The 24,583-nt window shown below is 36.1% G+C and overlaps 1 protein-coding gene across 1 annotated transcript in view; it reads left to right on the top strand.

Moving 5' to 3' along the window:
- The first annotated feature begins 10,896 nt into the window (after positions 1–10,896).
- LOC124364951 (pleckstrin homology-like domain family B member 1) overlaps positions 10,897–24,583 on the top strand; it is a 184,467-nt gene continuing 170,780 nt past the window's right edge. The window contains 2 exon segments of the mRNA XM_046820798.1: positions 10,897–11,046; positions 13,207–13,336. Coding sequence (XP_046676754.1) covers positions 10,912–11,046; positions 13,207–13,336 — 265 coding nt within the window. The 5' untranslated portion in view covers positions 10,897–10,911.

Below are 24,583 nucleotides of genomic sequence, written 5' to 3'. Positions count from 1 at the left end.
TGTGTAGCGTAAACTGCGTGGTTGTAAACCTGCGTCAAAATATCCCCTACGATCACTACCCATCACAAAAAAAGGTGGTTTGGTAGGTCTGGTTTCAGTAGACACGTATGTAGCGTAATCTGCGTGGTTGTAAACCTGCGTCAAAATATCCCCTGCGATCACTACCAACACAAATACAAGTGATTTGGTAGGTCTGGTTTCAGTAGACACGTGTGTAGCGTAAACTGCGTGGTTGTAAAACCTGCGTCAAAATATCCCCTGCGATCACTACCCAACACAAATACAAGTGGTTTGGTAGGTCTGGTTTCAGTAGACACGTGTGTAGCGTAAACTGCGTGGTTTTGTAAACCTGCGTCAAAATATCCCCTGCGATCACTACCCAACACAAATACAAGTGATTTGGTAGGTCTGGTTTCAGTAGACACGTGTGTAGCGTAAACTGCGTGGTTGTAAACCTGCGTCAAAATATCCCCTGCGATTCACTACCAACACAATTACAAGTGATTTGGTTAGGTCTGGTTTCAGTAGACACGTGTGTAGCGTAAACTGCGTGGTTGTAAACCTGCGTCAAAATATCCCCTGCGATCACTACCCATCACAAATACAAGTGGTTTGGTAGGTCTGGTTTTCAGTAGACACGTGTGTAGCGAAAACTGTGTGGTTGTAAACCTGCGTCAAAAATATCCCCTGCGATCACTACCATCACAAATACAAAGTGGTTTGGTACGTCTGGTTGCGGTAGACACGTGTGTAGCGTAAACTGCGTGGTTGTAAACCTGCGTCAAAATATATCCCCTGCGATCACTACCCATCACAAATACAAGTGGTTTGGTACGTCTGGTTGCGGTAGACACGTGTGTAGCGTAAACTGCGTGGTTGTAAACCTGCGTCAAAAAATATCCCCTGCGATCACTACCCAACACAAATACAAGTGGTTTGGTAGGTCTGGTTTCAGTAGACACGTGTGTAGCGTAAACTGCGTGGTTGTAAACCTGCGTCAAAAAATATCCCCTGCGATCACTACCCATCACAAATACAAGTGGTTTGGTAGGTCTGGTTTTCAGTTAGACACGTGTGTAGCGTAAACTGCGTGGTTGTAAACCTGCGTCAAAAATATCCCCTGCGATCACTACCCAACACAAATACAAGTGATTTGGTAGGTCTGGTTTCAGTAGACACGTGTGTAGCGTAAACTGCGTGGTTGTAAACCTGCGTCAAAATATCCCCTGCGATCACTACCCAACACAAATACAAGTGATTTGGTAGGTCTGGTTTCAGTAGACACGTGTGTAGCGTAAACTGCGTGGTTGTAAACCTGCGTCAAAATATCCCCCTGCGATCACTACCCAACACTAAATACAAGTGATTTGGTAGGGTCTGGTTTCAGTAGACACGTGTGCAGCGTAAACTGCGTGGTTGTAAACCTGCGTCAAAATATCCCTGCGATCACTACCCAACACAAATACAAGTGGTTTGGTAGGTCTGGTTTCAGTAGACACGTGTTGTAGCGTAAAACTGCGTGGTTGTAAACCCTGATGTCAAAATATCCCCTGCGATCACTACCCATTCACAAATACAAGTGGTTTGGTAGGTCTGGTTTCAGTAGACACGTGTGTAGCGTAAACTGCGTGGTTGTAAACCTGCGTCAAAATATCCCCTGCGATCACTACCCAAAACAAATACAAGTGATTTGGTAGGTCTGGTTTCAGTAGACACGTGTGTAGCGTAAACTGCGTGGTTGTAAACCTGCGTCAAAATATCCCCTGCGATCACTACCCAACACAAATACAAGTGATGATTTGGTAGGTCTGGTTTCAGTAGACACGTGTGTAGCGTAAACTGCGTGGTTTGTAAACCTGCGTCAAAATATCCCCTGCGATCACTACCCAACACAAATACAAGTGGTTTGGTAGGTCTGGTTTCAGTAGACACGTGTGTATGCGCGTAAACTGAGTGGTTGTAAACCTGCGTCAAAATATCCCCTGCGATCACTACCCAACACAAATACAAGTGATTTGGTAGGTCTGGTTTCAGTAGACACGTGTGTAGCGTAAACTGCGTGGTTGTAAACCTGCGTCAAAATATCCCCTGCGATCACTACCCAACACAAATACAAGTGATTTGGTAGGTCTGGTTTCAGTAGACACGTGGTGTAGCGTAAACTGCGTGGTTTGTAAACCTGCGTCAAAATATCCCCTGCGATCACTACCCATCACAAATACAAGTGGTTTTGGTACGTCTGGTTGCGGTAGACACGTGTGTAGCGTTATACTGCGTGGTTGTATAACCTGCGTCAAAATATCCCCTGCGATCACTACCCATCACAAATACAAGTGGTTTGGTACGTCTGGTTGCGGTAGACACGTGTGTAGCGTAAACTGCGTGGTTGTAAACCTGCGTCAAAATATCCCTTGTGATCACTACCAAACACGAAGCCAAGTGGTTTGGTAGGTCTGGTTGCGGTAGACACGTGTGTAGCGTAAACTGCGTACTTTGTCCCGTCTTGCCTTACGTGAGCACCATCTGTAAAACTGCAGGCTCAGAACACGTGTAGAGCCCACCCACAACTGTTGCATCATCGGTGTACGCAGTCTCTGCAGGGTTGGTGATAAAATCTTAACGCTGTATATTTACAACTTGTGCAATGTTATTTATATTCATATAACATGTATGCCGTGTTAAAACGTGTTTAGAAACATGAAGTAGTCGAATTTATTACTGAAGTGTAATATTCCGTTATGCAATAGTAATAATTTATACATACTCTTATAGTTACATTAAATTTCAAAGTAGCTTAAAATGATTTACAGTTAATATGTCTTTGATTTATCTTTTTGATCCTTTGTGCGATAAGTTTTTTGAGGTTATCATTAAATATTCGATTCCCTGTTAGTGTGTGAACAATATCCTGTAGAAAAGAGTATTATTTTCACCGCAAATTATCGTGATTGTCATATTCTGTCTGTCTTTACTTATTACCCGAACATTTGAGATGTATTGTGAAGAGTGGGTAACAGAAGTGGTGTATTGACCAAAAGCGAATTTGAACAAAAAAGTAAACATTATAAAAGCTAATTTGTAATTAATTAAAGAAGTAAAATATTGTAATTGAATAACATTTGTCCTGGTCTTATGATAGTGTCACCATACGTTAAAGAATTCATATATTTGTACAAAGGATTGACGTACACAATATAATAAATACTTACTAAGATACTTATTGATTTTTTCAAAACTTTAAGTCTAATTAGAAAAACTTGATGACACCACGTGTCGTAACCAGGCTTCGCTGAGGTTGCATGCAAAATTTCAAACTAAAATGAGGTTTATCTCATTTCATGCTCGAGATGTCCTGAGGCCAAATAAACAGACTCATTGTTGTAGAGATAAAGTTTCATGTAAGTCTGTTCACATATAAAATCTTTCTCAACATATCTTGATACATGATACATTAACATTAGTGTTCTTTGAATCGGGTTTCAAATCAGTGATTAAATAATAAAAACAGTTTTAAATTCATCAATACTACATATCAAGTCCTATTAAAAGACGAATAATTCTTTCACTTCCAACCAAATTCCATGGTTGGGCATACAAAAGCATAGAACTCATTTTTGTCTAAGTAGAAATGAAGTTCCATGCAAAAGTTCAAATATACAGATAAGATTTTACTCTGTATATCTTGCAACATGATACATTTACGTTATTCTTCATTTTAATTAGGTTTAATATCAGTGTTTAAATAATAAAAATCTACACAAGTCACTATAAAATGATGCTGTATGTGTTGGGATAGGTAGACAACTTCTGTTAATTTATGACATGTTCCAATCTCTTATGGGTTTATTGACTTTATTTACAAATTTATTTATCCTGTTGTATTTTAATATTCACTAATGCTCAGCCAAATATAATGGAGTAACGTGCAACAATCATCGAACTCAATTCCTTACATAGAAATGAAGTTTCAGGCGCAATTTCAATTCTATACGTCATCGTCAGATCGTTTTAGAGATATCGTACGGACAGAAGGACACTTAGAAATGAAATTGTTCTAACCCCACGCGTGATAGGCTTTACTAAAGCTCAGCCAACGAGCCGCTAGATTCAGCTAATACGCCAATGATTAGTGTTTCATTTATGTTATTTATGGTAAATACTTTACCACCTGTAAATAGGTGCAGATAATTTGGGCAAAGCAATTTGACTAATTTGAAGATATATCTCGAGTAGCACGACTGAACTAAACAATGTGATGGCCATAAATAATCAATTGCAACGTTTAGTTGAGTTATTCGCATTTCAGCGGAAGTAATTACAGATTCGTCAATCTGAAGCTGTCGTTAATCTCCAGTAAATGAGTGACGCCATTCGTCCGCGTGGATTTTTTCGGTGTAATTCCAAGCAGCGTGTTCCGGGCAGCTCAATCGGGGAGCAATTTCCGCCTGGAGCGCGCCCCGGCCGACTGCCTTGGTACCACGTGGTGTCGTGCAGTTTGCCCCAAATATTGTTTACTTTACCAGATATATAGGAAGAAACGTGAGGTTGCTACGTTACAAATTGAAACTTGTATTTCTTGCTCAAAGACTACAAATATCAGGATTCAAAAAAGGGGTAGCCCAGCTTACTTCTCTGTTATTGCCGGTAAATCCTGATGTGTGAGCCACAAAACATTTGCTTAATTTTTCATAACAAAAATTGTTCTTTATAAAATATTGATAAAGTTTAGTACGTATTGGTATACAATTTAAAAAATCCACAATGAATTTTACCTTTCAAACTGAAAGGTAAAATATTATTATTAATTCGTTAGAACCCATAAAACTAATGTAAAATACTCGACTAGTGACATGCACCATCATCGAACCAAGTGTTGCCCCTTTATAGAAATGGAGCTTCATCCAAAATTTGGTCTACATACTATTTCGTTTTCGACATACTCTGTGGACAGACAAACAGAAATGAAAATTTGTCCAGCCCCTCGAATGATAGGCTTCGCTGACGCTCAGCCAGTTATGGACAATCTGTGGTAAAATATGTGTCTTTTTTTGGTATAAAGGGTAACATAGATCAGTTAGCGCTTGCGCTTCTAAGAGGACAAGTGAAGAAACTGAACAGCTCATTATAACAATATTGCAAGGCATTGTTCCAAATCAACAGAAACATTTACCTCTCACGTATATCGGTATGCTTATTTCCACAAATGTTTGTAAGTAACATCAAAGCTTTTCGGTTCACACTGCGTCATACATTGTTCCAAATCAACAGAAACATTTACCTCTCGCGTATATCGGTATGCTTATTTCCACAAAAGTTTGTAACTACATGCGTCATACATTGTTCCAAATAAACAGAAACATTTACCTCTCACATATATCGGTATGCTTATTTTCACAAAAGTTTGTAAGTAACATCAAAGCTTTTCGGTTCACACTGCGTCATACATTGTTCCAAATCAACAGAAACATTTACCTCTCGCGTATATCGGTATGCTTATTTTCACAAAAGTTTGTAACTAACATCAAAGCTTTTCGGTTCACACTGCGTCATACATTGTTTCCAAATCAACAGAAACATTTACCTCTCGCGTATATCGGTATGCTTATTTTCACACAAAGTTTGTAAGTAACATCAAAGCTTTTCGGTTCACACTGCGTCATACATTGTTCCAAATCAACAGAAACATTTACCTCTCACATATATCGGTATGCTTATTTTCACAAAAGTTTGTAACTAACATCAAAGCTTTTCGGTTCACACTGCGTCATACATTGTTCCAAATCAACAGAAACATTTACCTCTCACATATATCGGTATGCTTATTTTCACAAAAGTTTGTAAGTAACATCAAAGCTTTTCGGTTCACACTGCGTCATAACACTGCTTACACAAATAAATTGTTGGAATATTTCGGTCTCGCTCTACAGAGGTTTAATTATGAGCTATTGCTAGTAAATAGTTTTGTGTTTTTGGTGCTGTGAACGCTAAGTAGTACGAATGAGCACAAACAAGAAAGAGTTTGAGTATTTGGAGTCTCGTCAAGATGCTAGTTCTTATTTATTAAATTATAAAGTAATTTAAACTAGTTAATGTTTACAAGGCAGATATTATGCAGCAGATAACAGGAGGTTGAGTAAGAACAAGAGTATTTTTCGTTCCTCTCTGGTCTTTAGCTCGCAGGCTACATCGAGTCCGAACGATCGATATCTCGGAAAAACAACATATCGGGGAAAGTATATGACGAATAACCGAGACTTTGTCAAACGAATTTACAACAAACGATAACTTGAATAGATGATATCTTAAGAAATATCGTCAACAAAAAATATATAGGACAAACGATATCTGAAAAACTGTATATTGGGCAAATGATATTTCGTAAAACAGTTTTTTGGACAAACGATTATCCTCAGTTGTCCATGTTTTTCTTAACAAATTTTCAAAAGACCCAATTATTATAAAAAAATAATCCACAATTAAAAATTCTTCGTTTGCTGTCTTTATTTTTAAATTAACAGTAACCTATTTTATTGACACTTTTCTTTCCCTAAACGGCTTTTTAACATTTTTCTTTTATACCCCACAAACTGTAAGGGCTGCGAAATCTTTTGGCAGGTATACGTTTTATAATTTAAATTCTATTAAATCATCTTGATCAGGCCTGAAGTTGCCTTCCAGAGACATTTTTGATGATAATTTATACTTACGACGTAAAGGTTATACAGGGTGTTTCAGACCACCCGTCTCAAATGTTGGACGATGTAACGGATATCTGCAGGGATATGGTTTGAACCGATTAACCACTAAATCAGGCCCAAAAATTCGTTAAAAATAATTACAACTCTGTGAAAATACAGAATGTTACGAAAACAAAGGGTTCTATAGTCTAGTCTCAAAAATTTCAAAAGCAAATACACGTCATGTTGTAAATAATTTTTTAGATTTTATTGCATACCAAATATTGTGATGAAAAACTTAATTTTATTTATAGTCCTTTCAAAATGGCGATCTAAAATGTGGATAGTGATTTTTTGTTGTTTTTTTTTATTGCCACTCTTAATACGAACCCACACCAAAATATATTTTGTCGATGGTTTATGACTCAAGGTTTAAACATGTCTACTACTGTAAAATTTATATTTTTTGAAAATATAAAAATGACATAACCCAACAATTTTATTTGTAAGGGAGGGCTTCCCCCACATCAAATTAAAGGATGCACTAAGGTTGAAAACTTTCACATTTAAAGTTCTATTCTATCTCGAAACGTTGAAAGTTGCAATTATAAATCTATTAGAAATTTGTGTACATGTAAAGTGTAGTCTTATCGGGTTTCAGTATTTCATATAAAATACACATTGTTAGTGCGTAAGTTCGTTCCACTGAGTAGATCTTCACTAGCGATATCAGTGATAACGATATTTGGGGCACTATTGAATCTATAGAGTGGAGATTACCGTTAAGCCTGTAGTCCTGTCAAAGTAGAGATAAGACGATATTGCCCAACCCTGGAGTCTGTGATAGAGGCGACAATTGCGTTAGTTTTACACCTACATAAACACTTTAAAATTACACAGCTTTCAATAAACTTAGTCCTATAGCCTTGAATACTTCCTTTATATCAGCATGAAGTTCCAAAACAAATTTCCTAATAAGAATAATCCTTAGTAAACTGGGCGACCACAAAATTGGCTCCACGAAGCAAGGACGATTACCATGAATGTAGACTACGACCTGACTGTATAATACATTGATATTAATATGTACAAGAAATGTTCGGCTTAATAAATATTTAGTATTTGCAAATCTGATATTTACAGACATAGGTCGTGAGAGTTTTTGGATTCGTGGCTGAGACAGGTCAATTTGTGTAACGAAAATCACCGCACTTAGACCGGCAGTTGGTATTTAACTCAGTGACGGTAAAAAGAAATGTTCATAACAATTGTTTTACCGTATTATCAAATATTATTATTATTAAAATTTTCCATCCGACCCTGCTTTCCAATTCTCAGTTGTCTGGTATGGGCCATGACACCGCTTACCATTAGAATGGCATACCAGTTTCAAATTAGAAGTAATTTGATTGTTGACTGTTTTAATTTAAAATTGCTGGGTTTTAAATTATTTGTTTGTTTTTTTTGCTAGTCAGTGTTTTCCATGATGTTTACAAACATTATTAGAGAATCTTAACAGTGAATTTTAGCTTTATTAGCTGATTTACAATGATGTTTTTCCTGTTTTGAATGAGTAGTTTTAATATTTATACGAGGGTTGTCCAGGAAGTAACAGACATTTGGCAGTAGCTCAGAAGTGAAATAATATTTGATGCATGGATTTCAACTAGTACTGGCATGGAGACACTTCCTGGAATGTTAATCGAGGAAGCTATTGACCTTATTTTTCGCAAAAGTATCAAAGTTCCTGGGTCAGAAAATTTTTTCGTAAATAGACAGCTTTATGTGTTACCAAACAGGATGCTTGGCTTACACCTAAATTGGCATAGAATTTTCAAAGAAAAAATGTGAGCATTAGAAAATTAGTGAAAGATGCGAAGTCAAAGCTTTGTTTAATCAAAACACATACAGTATTCATCAGCACACCCATAGCTTTTTTTGAAAGCTTGAGTTTTAAATAATGTTGCCATAATACACAAAGGATTCCACATAAAGTTATTGAATGTCTTTTAGTGCAATTGGGAATTAATAATGTATACCTGGGCTGACCACGTTATAATTGTAACGAAAATTATCTAATTGGGAGTTTAGTCAAAGATAGTATAACAATTCTTTGGTGGAAATTCAAAACCAAAATACTATAAATGAGACTCTCAGAAGCGCTGGGTTTAAAATCAGTACAGAAAACTGCTAGAGGTTAAGCATAAAAAACTCTAAAAATATTCAAAGTATCCTTTTGACTATCTATAAATAGGTATGATTATAATTACTTAATTCTACAATAATTCTTAAACCGTCCTTTTGAGTTAAGTAGTCCTTAAAATCAATATTGAATTGAAAGGATAACAGGATTTCGGACATTTGCCATCGTTATAGGTTTATAAAAGGTATAACACAACGCTTCAAGGACTTGAAATCTATCACTGTAGCCTGTGCTAGTGTGATGTGTGATTGTTATTTATCCTCGTAAATCACAATTTGTGCTCGGGGGCTTGCATCCTGTGCAGCGATAGCGCCTGGACTGGACTCCAAGTAGCATTTGGGTATGTTTAAACACTTATATTTCCCTTCTTTAGTTCTTTTTGTTCGTTATTTTTGTATTTATAAAAACACCCCCACCTAACGAAGAGGATACATTTATATCCCCGAAACATTGTGTTATACCTATTGTAACCTATAACGGTTGAGAATGTCCGAAACCTATTATCCTTTAAAACCTTCCATCGTCAATAACAAACTTCAAACCAAGAATATTGAATTATTTTTCAACAGTTCGTGATCAGGAAAAATTGAAATTACAATAATATTTTGGGAGAACTGACTGATTTGGGATTGTCAGTCTAGGTAATTGTTATCATCTGAATATCATCTTTTCGTAATCACCATTAAATTGTAACTTTTTATTCCTCTAAAGTGTTATCCACAACAAGCTTTAAGAACGCAGAAAGACATTAAGAATATTTTTACGTCAGGATTGCTGAGCGGTGACGCTTCTATGTTACCAAGGTAGACCGCCGTTTGGCAGCCTTGTGCTGATAACGCTGATGGTGATAAGACTCCCACACTTCACACTGTGCCGCGCCGCGCCAGAGTACAGCTAGAGCAGTTAGGTGTCAACATGTCTAGGATACGGGCTTGTGTGTTGTTAACGTGGGTCACCCCTCAGACACCTGTATTCCACTACGTGAGTTCCTCACTGGTCAATTAGTATAGGCGTAGAACAGTACGTACATTAGTGTTGGAAGATTTAGATCTACTTTGTTATTTATTTGTTTTAAATATTCATGGAATAAAATCTAGATTGTTTACCTTTTATTAGCTTTATTCGGTTTGTTAATTGGATCTTACACTCCCGTTAGAGAACCTTTAATCTTTTTTTGCCAAAGTTGTCCTCCATTGTTTTTATAGATTTTCAAAAAAACTCCGCGACATTTAATTCAAATTCCCTAACGATTTTAAAATTTGCGTTTTTTAAACTTCGTCTTATGATGTACGGATTTTTCTTGACCTAAAAAATCTACTCTAAGTAGATGTGGACAAGTATTTTTACGAATTAATGATAGATCTTTAGCAATAAAATCGCGAACCAAAGGTATTTTCTAAAAATTGAAATGTTTACGAGTAGGCAACTGAAAATATACCGCAATGTGATCGAAAACACTACGAGGTAGCAAATATGTTGAAATGAAAAATGAAAAAGGGTAGTAATTATCTGTTAAAAGAAATATTCCCAAAGCTAATCCAGAAATTTCTTCAATTGAATAGTGATACAAAGTGAACACAATGTGTTTACACATTGTAAACAGAGTGTTGAATCATCGATCAAGCATTGTTGGTTATATTTTAAAACAATATAAATTAAATTTAGTTCTTGTTAGATCAGTTTATTACTATAACTGGACAGCACGGAGTAAGAACTCCGTAACTCCGTAACTCCGTGCTAAGAAGCTAGTCGAGCTTACTGATTAAAAATACTGTAAAAAATGGATACAGCAGGTAGGTACGTAAGTAAAATATTTTTACCATTACCAACGCATTGAACGGTTTCGATACAGCAGCCAATAACATATTTTAAACAACATTTCTATTAAATTTTGCTGGAATTGAACCTACTAAGGAAAGTAGGTAAAATAAGCTTTAGCAAAAAAGGGAAATTGAAACACAAAATATTAAAGAGCAAGCGTAACAGTTTCGGTGATGTTTGTTGCATAACGTCACATGATAACTGGGGGAAATGAATCCTGTAATAAATCACGGTGAGCAACTGTTTGTTTGCGAGATAACGGCGTATATTTGCCGCCGTGCGCAGAAGAGGCCTGCTGTGGAGGTTGTGGAGGCAAGTCTTGCACAAAGCGTTTCTTTGTATATGGTACGTGTCATCGTTAAGTCATTTTCGTTAGCCATTCATATTTGGACGATAGGTATCTTAAAACAAAAAGAAAACTCCATATTATTCTGTATTACCATTACGTCAGATGAATTTGACCACTTGAATGAATTTGATGAATTTGAATTGTTAACCACTGGATTAAAATGCTAAGATAAAGCCGACAGACTTAACTAAGGTCGATCTGGGTGATCATCGTCTAAGGTCTCATCCGTAAGAGGTGAATGAAAACGTTCGTGTCTTGGAATAGTCAAAGGACTCTGAAGAGATACAGTTGATTGATGGTTACTTCACCAGTAAGAAGTGAGGCTTTCCGTAAATTCTTTCGTCGGAAGCAATTGTTGCGGAAAAGTTGCGCAGCGTTATTTTGGTGATGGCAGTTGTCAGAATGTCATTGAGATAAGTTTTGTCTTCAAAGAAATGCTGTTTATGCACAGCAAATATTGCATCACTAGATGTTAGAAAAACATTTGATAACGTGAGGAATTTTGCCTCTGCAAATGATTTGGTAGAAAATGAATAACAAGCCATTTTTAGCGGAACTAGACGGTGTTTGAAGTGGCGGTGGAGAGATCGCTGTGTATTCTTCGTGTGGGCCGAAGTATAAGACAGAGGAGCGATCCTTTGTTGTCAATTCTGTTAGCTTTATTCTTTGAGAGCCGTGTCTCGGAACGTTGGCTTTGAGACTGAACCAGTGAGTCGTTTGTTCAGATTTCGCTACGCAGTCTTTGGCAGTACAAAATAGACGCTAGTAACGTCGTGGACAGTCACTTGGCGTGGAAATTGTCGTCTCAGAGTCTAATGTTCTTCAAATTTTGTATTTCATGATTAAGCTACATACGGGAACCATCACGGGGTTTCTTCGAGGCAGCTATATGGTAATACCTGGTAGAAAAAAGATGATCATCAGAACCGAAAATCTGCCCGAGGTAATATATTCTGTATTAACCCACGGTTAAGAGTCAGTATTGCGAATACCATGGCTTTACCTGTAATTTATTTTATCTCCTATATAAAAAAAGGGAAAACAAGTACCCCGCGTGTTTCTTTATATGTTGCGCTCTATTCTGTTTATTTAGGTAAAAATCTGAGGAAACCCGCCATTTCACTTAAGCCTAAAAAAAGAACCTTTGATTCCGGAGTGAAAGGATATTTAGGGTATGGACTACCTATTGTCAAGACCTCATGAGGAGGGATAACTGACCCGGTTTATTCTTGTCACTTTGGAGGAAGGGAAAGCTTGCTCTGATCCAGCCTCTTCCAATCAAAGTGGGTAGCCCCTTCAACATTAGGGGAGCCTCACCCACTCCAAAAATCATCCTCTCCAATAAAATCGAACAACGCTTTTTACGCTAATATCTAGACATTTTCCATGGGTGATGTGCCGATCATGGTCGTCCATTGGCTTGCTTGATTTAAGTGACACATAGGTTTCCTTTTACGTTGCTGCAAGCATAAAAACAAGTCCTCACACTTTTTACAATAAATACAATTTTGCAATTATCGACCAATTTCCAGTTTACTTATTAATTGAGAAGTGTTGAATTACTAGTTAACTTTTTAAAATTTCGCTTCAAACGCAATTAAAAGGGAAAGTTAAATGACAATAAGCTAAACATGCAACTAAAGTAAGTGTTTTAACTAATCACTGTGCGTTATATTACAAAAAATTTTAACACCATCACATCAAAGAATTTCCGTTAATTCACAAAACGAAACACTAAATGGGAGTATTTTTGTGCAAGTATGCGTTCAATGTGTCTTGTTTCAAATTTTGTTCTCCGTTGGGTGCTGAGTGCAATGCCTCAGCGTTCACATAGCTGAAGCGATGAGGCTCGTCTTACACCGACTGTTCCTTGTGTCCTTATCTCTGTTTGTAAAGCAATCGCGTTTATAGCACATCTTGACACAACAACAGAGTCCGCCATTGCTCTGTAGCTACAGCGAAAGATCAGTGCGTGTAGAACTTTCATAGCAAGAAGTCGCAATGATGTTACACGTTCCTCAGTCCATTTTAATTGTGCACCAGTTATCCAAGCAGTATTTTGCGATAGGCAATGAAGTGAGTACTACAAAGTTCACTAGGGCTCCGAGATGTACGGTTAAGGCTAGATGATACGAATGCGTGTGGTGGTGTTGCAGATGGCAGGGGGCAGTGTGGAGGTGCAGGAGGCCGGGAGGGCACTCAAGGTCCACACGGAGACTCCTCACCTGGTCAGTCTCGGCGGGGGAAGGCTCAGTACGGCGGTCACCCTCCATCCTCTACCTGAAGGTAGGTAATCCTCAAATCTTTGCGATGGCTGTGGTAAAGTTGATCTTTCTCAGTTTCAATAAGTTACAATTTGTTCCTTTGTTTTGATTAATTATATTGTAACGCTTTGAAATTTACTACGCAACATGGAACATGTTTTTTACAAAAAAGTTGTAGGTAGGTATGTTCATTTTTTTTTCCTGAAAACTACAATTTTTCCTGAAAACAAATAGTGAAGAAAAAATTCGTCGGCAACGAAAATCAAAGGAGTTACAATTTTTTGAAATCCTCTGAAAACTCTGTTTTTGACAGTACCTCTGGCAATTTTACTAAAATTATGACGTTAATCCTGTCAACGATGCCTGCCCGCTGCGCAGTGCTGCGCACTGCTTGCTCTTTTAGAAAAAAAATTAACTCGAGCTTGCAAAAGTCGAATCCCAGATCACGTGATGCCCCTGATCCTTAACCCTCCAAGTGTTGTTCGACAAAATTTTGTCGGTTATTTTCTATCTTTAATGCAATAATGCCCGAAAGGCATCAATATAATACAATGATATACTTTCCCCCCAGTTTATATGCACCTGTGATAATAATACTTGGCTATAAATGCCCAATCCATGAAAAAAAGTCCATTTTTCATGGTCACGGTATTGTAAATAAATACCTGTAACGCTTTGAAATTTACTACGCAACATGGAACATGTTTTTTACAAAAAAGTTGTAGGTAGGAGTGTCACCTATGACCATAAATATTATGTACTGTGTCATTTTTAAAGTGACACTGGAAAGTATATTTTGATTAGTGTACGTACATATTTCAGTCATGGAAAAATATTATAGTGTTAGTAATTAGGGATTGCGGCTGAACGGCCAGGTAGTCAGTTGTCTCGTTCGCACGTACGCGCATACTCACGAGCGCGGTGGGTTCGGACCAGATTTGCCATTTTCCATCCCGAGTTATTCATTAAAATATTAAAACTCAAGACTAAACAATACTCTGTGATAATTTCAGTGTATTATATATTGTTTGGTCTAAATTTTCTTTCATGACGTTGAAAATTTGTATACGTAATTACTTTACAAATAAACAAAATATCTTTTTGATTTGGGGAGGGAGGGGTGCACTAGGTAAAGTAAAAGGGTGGCAATGCAGTCGGTTCTAATCCCTTGTGTGTGTGGGTTCTGCGTGTGTGTTGGTGGAAAACTGCATGGGCCCTAGCAGCAGTCTCTACTTGCTTACACTATAGTATTTTGTGTATGAGTACACCTATTTATTATCAATATCTTTGTACTGTTATTTGAAATCCCGTTATAAGAAGTGTGTGAAACTCTTACGGTTTTCTGATTTTTCGTAACGATCAAATACCAATTACGCTGGTAAAAATGAAACAAAATTCGAGTTCAGCTCTTTATAACTAATAAAGCATCGATAAGCAATCCAGAAAAGAGTACAAATGAAAAATATGTTTGTACAATTACGTGGTTTTTGTTGCCTTTTTCAATATGTTTTTTGTCTACTGCCATTAAAAACGCATGTTCATTTTTCAAAGAGGTAAATTTTAGGGTATGCGATTAAATGTACTAAACTCTTTCATTAAAACAGAGTTACAATACCGAAAATATTTTCAAAATAGTAGTTAAAATGTTAAATTTAATAGGGTAATAATTGAAAATTTGGTTGAACGATTTTACAAACATATAGTAAAAAAATAACAGTTTAAAAGAAATAATCGAAACTATTTACGCTTTAGAAAATGATAACCACAATAATATACAGAAATAATTTAGTAGTTAACATTAATTTGTAAACTTTAGTAAACACAACATTGTTTTAGTTCACGTAATATTGTTAACTTTAAAACTAGATCGTAAGGTGGCCGATTTAATAAGGTTAGATTTACCAGCTTCTGTTTGTAGTTGGAATTCAATGACTGGAGAACTGTAGTGAATCGGTGTTATCAATATTCTCTTGTGTCATCATACGCGCGGTCTGACCTCTACCGATAAGCTTCTGTAGTCAGTCAGTAAGTCAGCGGTGACTGGGTCATCCATCTCTCGGTATATGTGCGTGTAGTGTGGCAGTTCTCCTTGTTGTGTGTTTTCACTGTTTGATCTCGCTTCCAACACATCAACGTCAAATTTTGGTCAGTATATAGCTAATAAAAAAACATTTATTGCTGAGCGTTAGTGAATCTTATCACACGGTGGCCTGTCAAATTGAATTAATGTCTATCTATATGTCCGCAAGATATCTGGAGAGAAAAATTGACCTACAGATTTGAAAATTTTCATGAACCTTCATTTCTATATATGGGACATCGAGTTCAATGATGGTGCATATCACTCTATGGTATTTGGCTGAACGTTAGTGACTTTTTTATTGGCCGTATGGGTAACCATGATAGGAGTAAAACAATCTGAAAACTTAGTATAGTCTATGGCTTTGTAACAAGCTGCATAGTGAGATATGTAGCTATAGATTCGATGTTTTGCATATAACTCAGCTAAACTTGCTAAACCACAAGTGGTGCGGTGTATTATTGGCTTTGTTAATTTAAAAAAGTAAAAATAGTTCTTGTATCTTTTGTCTTTTTATTAGCTGTTTTAGAGTTGACTGATAAGTTCGTGTCTTATCCTTTTGGGCCAACTTGGTCTACCCAGAATAGAAAATATTGATAAGATTGGTTTCGGTGACCAAAAACAATGTCCTTTTTCCTAATAATTTTAGATTGTTTCACGCCAGCGTTATTATTCAGGCTTCATTATAATGTTAAGAATTTGTGTCAAATAAAATGGATTCAGCCGTTTCCACAGCGTTATATGATTATGTTTGAATTAACAGCTGTTGATTGCGACCTTGTTTACGATTAAAGTTATTATTTGACATGTAATTAGTATGCTTATCAGCCAGTGTTTTCTATTAGTTTTATCAGAGGAAGTCTGTCACTTTAAGATCTTGTACCAGATTTCAAAATACACAATTTATACAATATAAGAGTTCTGGAGTAGAAAATGTACGATGAATAAGGAATACGAAGAGATCGTGGTTTCATTTTAGTCGTTATACTATAAAAGTTCTTTGGATAGGAATGGTTTATTGCATTCTAAAACGATTACTTGAGTTGTCATACTTTATGAATGATTGATAAGTGGTACAGCTAAGTGGCCGTTCATATATAACAGTTTTTATATTTATGAAATCAGCTCTAATTGACCACAGCAATAAGTCTTAATTATGTTTACATTACTGTTACAGCACAATCTTTAACTATGTATAGAGACCTATCACCAATTAAAGACACTAATTATGGGTTCTCAATACTTTTGACTTTTTAATTATATAAGACACCACTCGGCTCGACTTATATGGATTACTGCCAGGAACAATGTGATTCAGTGGATTAAAATAGTAACAGAGTGGAATGGTGGATTAATACTAAAAATATAGTGCTTGAATGGCTTAATATAAGCATGATTATGGTTGGATGGATTACTACAAGCAACAGTATAACTAATGATCAACAGAGTGGATTCGTGGATTAATACTAGAAACATAGTGATTGAATGTCACTATAAGCAATATTATTGTTGCGTGGATTACTACAAGCAACAGTATGACTAATGACCAACAGAGTGGATTGGTGGATTAATACTAGAAACATAGTGATTGAATGTCACTATAAGCAATATTATTGTTGGATGGATTACTACAAGCAACAGTATGACTGATGACCAACAGAGTGGATTGGTGGATTAATACTAGAAACATAGTGATTGAATGTCACTATAAGCAATATTATTGCTACAAGCAACAGTATGACTGATGACTAACAGAGTGGATTGGTGGATTAATACTAGAAACATAGTGATTGAATGTCACTATAAGCAATATTATTGTTGCGTGGATTACTACAAGCAACAGTATGACTGATGACTAAAAGAGTGACTAGAAACATAGTGATTGAATGTCACTATAAGCAATATTATTGTTGCGTGGATTACTACAAGCAACAGTATGACTAATGACCAACAGAGTGGATTGGTGGATTAATACTAGAAACATAGTGATTGAATGTCACTATAAGCAATATTATTGTTAGCGTGGATTACTACAAGCAACAGTATGACTGATGACTAACAGAGTGGATTGGTGGATTAATACTAGAAACATAGTGATTGAATGTCACTATAAGCAATATTATTGTTGCGTGGATTACTACAAGCAACAGTATGACTGATGACTAACAGAGTGGATTGGTGGATTAATACTAGAAACATAGTGATTGAATGTCACTATAAGCAATATTATTGTTGCGTGGATTACTACAAGCAACAGTATGACTGATGACCAACAGAGTGGATTGGTGGATTAATACTAGAAACATAGTGATTGAATGTCACTAAAAGCAATATTATTGTTGGGTGGATTACTACAAGCAACAGTATGACTGATGACCAACAGAGTGGATTGGTGGATTACTACCAGCAACAGAGTGATTTGATGAATCAGCAACAATGTGATTGTGTGGATTTCTATAAGCGTCAGTATGCAAGTCTATGCCAAACCACATTGTGTAAATTAAATGCCAAGATTATTCGCATGAATTACCTGAACTTCAGTAAAGTCTCTTAACTCTTAATTGATATTCTAATGTCGAAGGAAAATTCTTTCATATCGACTCGAAAGAATCTTATTATATCATGTATAGTTTGAATATGAGAATCAAGAACATAACAAATTGTTGTCTTTTCATAATACTCGTCACCCCAGGCTTATAAGTTCACACCGCAGGAGTCTAAATACTATGTCCGGTCTCCATTAGTAACAGTCTGTCTTCATTATACCCATTGTCTTGGACGTGGGAACCCTCTGTGTGTTTCACGCTGTTCCTAGACCTTGGTCGGACCTCTTGGACCCTTGGGAATCTCGAGAGATGACTCACTTCTATGATTGACTTATAAGGAGTCAACGTTCAACACGACAATAAAATTAGCAGACTAAACTTAGATTAGTTGTATCCAAATATCGACCAAAGAAGAATCCTAATGTCTGACCCAATATGAAAAGACACTTATGCTCAAGAAGGGGAGGGCCGTCTATAAATCCGTCATTTTGATAAATGATTGCTCAGTTACCCCTGGGGAGAGAGGGTAGCTGAGCGGTGTTGACAGACGATTTATCTCTTATAAAGTGATGAATAGGACATATCTGAATTATTCATTTGGTCATTTATCCGTCAGTAATTGTTTTTTGGACTAGCACTGATTTTTAAGAAGATTTTGAACATTCGTATCGACCTTTAATTTCAGAAAACAATCGAGTTCTATTTAATCTCATTTGTTTTAATCAAATAACGTTTTTAAGTGGATGTAAGCTCAGCAGAGTGTACTCTAATTAGTTTGTTTTGTAAAACCCTAATGTTTGGTTAGCAATTCTTGATTTATTAGAATATAAGTCGGTTTAACAGAGAATTGTATTAACCAACCCATAAACATATCTGATTAAATAAGTGTTGAAATAATATTGAGTAGTATCCTTTGTAGATCTCAGCGTTAATATTCAAATTAAAATCGAGTTATTTCAGGTAACCACCTAGTTTCTGTACTTCTTTCCTTGATGTATCCCTTTTTGGAAGAGAAAAGGTGCCTGTAATCCCTCCCCTACACGATTCATATGTTTCTAATATGTGAATTACATGTTAGGCAAGAGTATAATGAAGTTGAGTTCAGTGCTATTTAAAGTCTATTTGCGTTAAAATGGATAGTCAATTAATACCCCTATCACCGAGATGGGAATTAATTTTCGCCTATGAGGTGTGGAGAGACTGTTTCATAATCGAGTAATTGTCATAGAATACATCCAAATAACTAAGTGGATGCCCGAATGATACTTCCTGTAGATGGGTCCATAGCAATGGTGAAGAGAACGCAGACTACCATCCACCAAAAGAACGGTGCCCCTAATTCATCTCTGAAAATCCTATACACACATGCCTTCCTACGGCTTGAGTACCGATCATGAAGGTAACGGAGCACCGAACTGGTTGTAGCGACCGGGATTGTTGAGACTACAGGAAGAAGGGTCGATGAAGAAAAGGAATACCGGCTTGCAGGACCAGTTGCCATGTGGGGTGTCCCGACCTTGCCGCAACCTCGCGTCTCGCTGTCTGCCGCTGCCGGTCCGACTGTCTTCCGCTGTTTATGGCAGCGACGCTCATTAATAAGGAGGAAACGAGTGAAAACGACTGTTGCTAACATACTGGTAGGCAAAAACGCCAAAACTTCCTTAGGTTTTTTAGTAACTGCTGATTAAGGACATGGAATCGTTTCAGCGTGCAGATTATGTTGCGTCTGTAAAAGCGCCTTCAAGTTTACGAAAAGTTCTTACATATCCTAGAAAGTACGACGTTCGTTAGTTAACAATTTCATTAGTAAGAAAACCCCTTAAATAAATCTACGGAATACTTACGTTTTGGCTCTTCTAAATTGGCTAAAATATCAAATAAAAGTCCAGGCATCATTTTGCAATTGATGGAAATTTGGATTTGAGAATGGTAAACTGTGAATGGAACTAAATGTTCCTAATGGTAGTTATTTAGGAAGGTCTCATTGGTTATTTTTGGTATTTTGTAAGACTACTGAAGCTGTAGAGCTAAAGCTGAATTTAATAATTCTGCTTGTCATACTTTAAGAGAAAAAGAAACAACAATTATTTTTAGGCTATTACTATTGGTGACGCCGATGTGCAAGAGCTATGCTTTTCTTATCTGTCTTAACAATATTTTATAAGTTTTTAGTCTGAAAAAGCAATAAGCAGTTTTATCGTTTATAGCTGCTACTACTTATAAATAAAGCCAAGTGGAATGCTCGGGTTTTGGAATTCACAGTTTTTGTATGATTTCTCCATAGCTTAAGATTCTGAAAAGAAATATAGTTTTCCATTCTCCCACAATCTTCGTTTCAAAGCTACTTCAGTGATCGAGCGAGTTTTAATTTGATTTCTTCCTAAGTCTTAAGGGTTTGGCGGTAATATCATAAATAGCTTACGCGATTTATATAACCATGAAAAAATAACACATCACCAGAAAAATTGCGGTTCAGTGGAAAAAATGTGATACCATAAAATCCTATAAGTAGAGAATATTGTAATATTATAGGATAAAAATTTCTAAATCTTCAAATTTACTTGTAAAACATAGATTTTCGTACATTAAATAGGCCTTAAAAGGAGTCACATCTATATTTTTTTTATGAAAACGCATATTTTGTTTTAATCCACCTTACCGAAAAATATAACCTTTTCGTATTAAAATCGTTTTTTTAATTTCATCATTCGCAAATTGATGGGCTACTTGTCAGAACATCGGGACGTTCCGTTTCACATTTCTATTTTGTATAGTATTCAAGATTATACATAAATAAATTATTTTATGTATAATATCTTATATTCGTTGTAGCCTAGAATACGATGAATCCGGAGTGACAGATATGGGTTCTCAAAAAAGGCCAAAGGGCAAACGGCATACAAAAGCGTTTTAGAGAGTTTTTGAAACCAAATTACTTTTATTGGATATTTTTTTTCTGAAGTTTGGTGTTCAGGAAATATCACAGTGTTACGGGGTTTTGGGCCTCCCTATAACTGTACTATTATTTTGATATAATTGTTTTTCAGAATAGTAAAGTGATTTACACGAGGAACGATTACAAAATACGAGAATCTAAGCTAAGGAAATATAATCCTCCGAGAAGCGCCAATATTTTATATTGTGCCAATATTCTTCGTTGAATCATTCCGTATGGGATAAACGTGTTAACACCAGGGGCGTGCCAAAAAAGGAATTTGATGGATCAGCTGTCCCCTAGAAATTTGACAAACAACATGGTGGTTGTGATTCCTGACTTAGGCGTGCCACAACGCTTTGGTATGATTAGTTTATTTTAACCTAATTTGTAATTATGTATTAGGTTAGTTATTACCTGAAGAAGAGATCAGATTGCAGATCTCGAAACGTAGTATTACTGATTTCTTGTTTCACTGAACGAGGGCAAATGTCCGGAAGAATCCTGTTTCCTTCATTATTTTCAACCAGATACACCTAAAACTATTTAAACTTTAAGGAATAATGTAACAGCACAAGAATGCATATTCATCGTTTTTCTTTTACTTTTTTTGTAATTACACTCATATGCTCTTGACCTCCAGAATTACCCTCTCCCTCGCTCAAAATATGTGATCGCTAGGAATTCATGGTCACTTAAAAGTCGTATACCGTAATTTTTCTTTATTTCCCAGTTTGCATGGATTTGTTCCAACCATGTTTTTGTACACACATATGTGGAAGACAATAACAGGAAAAAACTTGAGTATACCGGACATATTTTCTGAAGTCTCTAATCTGTAATCGGTTCTGTTCAGGGAAGTGAAGTGTCAAACATGTTGTCAGTCGCTGGATAAATCACTGGAGACAACGAACTGAGACGAGAGATTAACAGCGGATCTTTTTATAACGCTTAGTCACTCGCCAGCCGCGGTCCGGGCCGTAAAACTGATGCTGATTCACTCACCGATGTATTCTGTTTCTACTTGTACCGGGTAGTAGTAGTACCCGCTGTTATAGTTGTGTATACTTCAGTTGTATAACATGTTATATAATCGGTCAACAGAATCACTATAACACACAAAACTTGACAGGCAAAATGTCTTACATTAACATAATCATTAGCTGAGTGATCTAAAATGATCGCACCAGCGAACAATAATATGGATTACACACACGTCTACTACAGTAATTATACATTTTTACATATTTATTCGTAAAATCACGAATTTACTACTATAGTACTATAAATGAAAAATCATAGAGAACTAGGAAACTGGCATTAAAAACTCATTAACACCTTCACACGAGTCATGTACCCAATTTAGGACAACCGGATAATATTAGTGACGTGCGTCCTACGCGGTCATTGTTTTAAAACTACATAAAAATATACAAGATGACTAACCGACTTTTCGCTCTGACTGATATTAATTTTTTTAATACGATATTGCTACCAATGTTACAAGAGAAAATGTACTACCGAAATCAGTAAATCTTGATGATTCCACTGTATCATTTCCGACTGACGTGTTATTACAAATTTAAAACGTTTGTGCCACTGATTGTCATTTGAACATATATAGTTATCTTATATCTGTGCATTTGAGATCGTCTAGTGCAACTTAGACTATAGTGTGATCTGACTTTTTACGTAAGTTCAAAATACTTTATTAATATCACCTTGTTTAAAATTACTGTTAAGATTAATAAAAAATTACTAAGAAAAATTATTTCAAACTTTAATCAACATAAATCCAAGTACGTCCAGCTAAAAAGTGTTTTACACAGAAAAAACAACATTTTTTGCAATTTTATATCTGAGTAAGTTGACTAGAGGGTGTTTTAACTAGAGTTTGACCTTGGATTGTTGTAGATTTAAGACATTACCAATAAACATATCTATTATTCTCATATCACGCCTTCTTAGAATTGCGAATTACAGCACAGTTCTGTCACACAGCGGCAACACGCCAAGAACCGTCTCTTATCTCCTGTTATCAATGATACCATGTGTTGAAATGTTGATGACTTCATTTAACTAGTATATGTTGTTAGAGATAGCACGCTATGGAGGTTGTGTCACTGCTCTATCGAGGCACGTTACGCGATGCGGTACAGTTAGGCAGTGTGGCTTTTGAATCCCTTCATCTACGAAGTGTGGCTTTTATAGGACGTAAAATGGAAGATAGATGTTTCAGGTGATAAGAGACAATGTTTTTTTGACCAACATAAAAAAAATATAGTAAACAACTAATGTAGAATCTTGGAGCATTGGAAAAAAGGGTTATTGTACTATCACTGGTGATAAATTGTACATTGGCCAAACTAAAAGGAACATTAAGACACAATTCAAAGAACACTTTACTCATATAAAATACGGAAGAAATGAAAAATCTGCTATGGCGAATCACTGTATTGAATCTGGACACACCATCTCTAATAAACATTTACGATTATTAAAAGAAGTTACTTACACAATACACTTAAATGTTTGGGAAAAATTTTAGATTAACACAAATCAAGAAAAACTGATCAATAATGAAGACGGGCCAATTCAAAATTCAGTTTTACTCTCATCTCAATTTATAAAGAAATTAAAATGTAATTCTGATTAAATATTTTATACTGGCTAACTGTACATCCAAATTGTTTACCATATGTTATTATAAAATTAATTATTATTTAAAAAAATGTAAACATTTGATAATTTGTGAAGTGCCTGATGATGGAATCTTTGATTCAGAAAGGCCTTGCACAAAATAAAAATTATACTGGAAAATGTTGTATTCGTTTATACCAGTGATAGTACAATAAACAATTAATGTAAAAGTTAGGACATTACAGATGTACGATATTTTTTAACTACAAACACGTTATCTTTTCTAGAGCAGGAAATGTGTTTAAGTGCATCAGAAGGGCAAATAATATAAATAATAATTTGCAGTTACCAAACTTTGGAGAAGAATTCTTTTGAATTGAAAAATATATTTAAGGAAAACGTTTTAAACTTTTCTCGCATATTTACTTGATAATAATTTACAAAAAGAATAAATAAAACAAAATCCCTGTAATGAGATTTTGAGTTTACCTTCCCTTTACTTCCGCTCGGAGCGTCTGAAATATGACACTGTCTCTTCAGACGAATCTGGAGTCCACGACCATCTGAAGAGATACAAAATAGTCACTGACGAAGATGTTCATTCATTTATCACATCGTAGTGCACCCTATAGTGCACCTGATGAGACAACGAGAAAACCTCTTCATCTAGTCTACACCGGATAGCTGCTGGGTTTCCAGACTGAGCTCTTTTGCATTATAGGTGTGTCTGATGTCGAAACAATGCAAAAAGTTCGTTTTTAACGTCTTCGTCGCCGACTTTTTTTTGGATCTCTTCGGACGGACGTAGACTCCAGATTCCAGAATTTGGGTCTATGACGGTGTCGGATCTCAGGCGCTACATTGAGCAGAAGGTGAATTGGGGCTAAACTCATCAGATATAGCTAAGTATATCCTCACTTCTTCAAAGTTTAATTATACTAGCTCTTATACACCCGGATAAGTTAGAGGTAAGCAATCCCCTTAACATGTATCAGGCCTTTGTCAGGCCAATTTCATCATTTCACAATCACAGGTCCTTTATGTATCTTCCATGCAGTCAGGAAACAG

The sequence above is a fragment of the Homalodisca vitripennis genome, chromosome 6 (assembly GCF_021130785.1).
Source record: "Homalodisca vitripennis isolate AUS2020 chromosome 6, UT_GWSS_2.1, whole genome shotgun sequence".
In the NCBI taxonomy this organism is placed as follows: domain Eukaryota; kingdom Metazoa; phylum Arthropoda; class Insecta; order Hemiptera; family Cicadellidae; genus Homalodisca; species Homalodisca vitripennis.
This window is presented reverse-complemented; position numbering and strand designations above follow the sequence as displayed.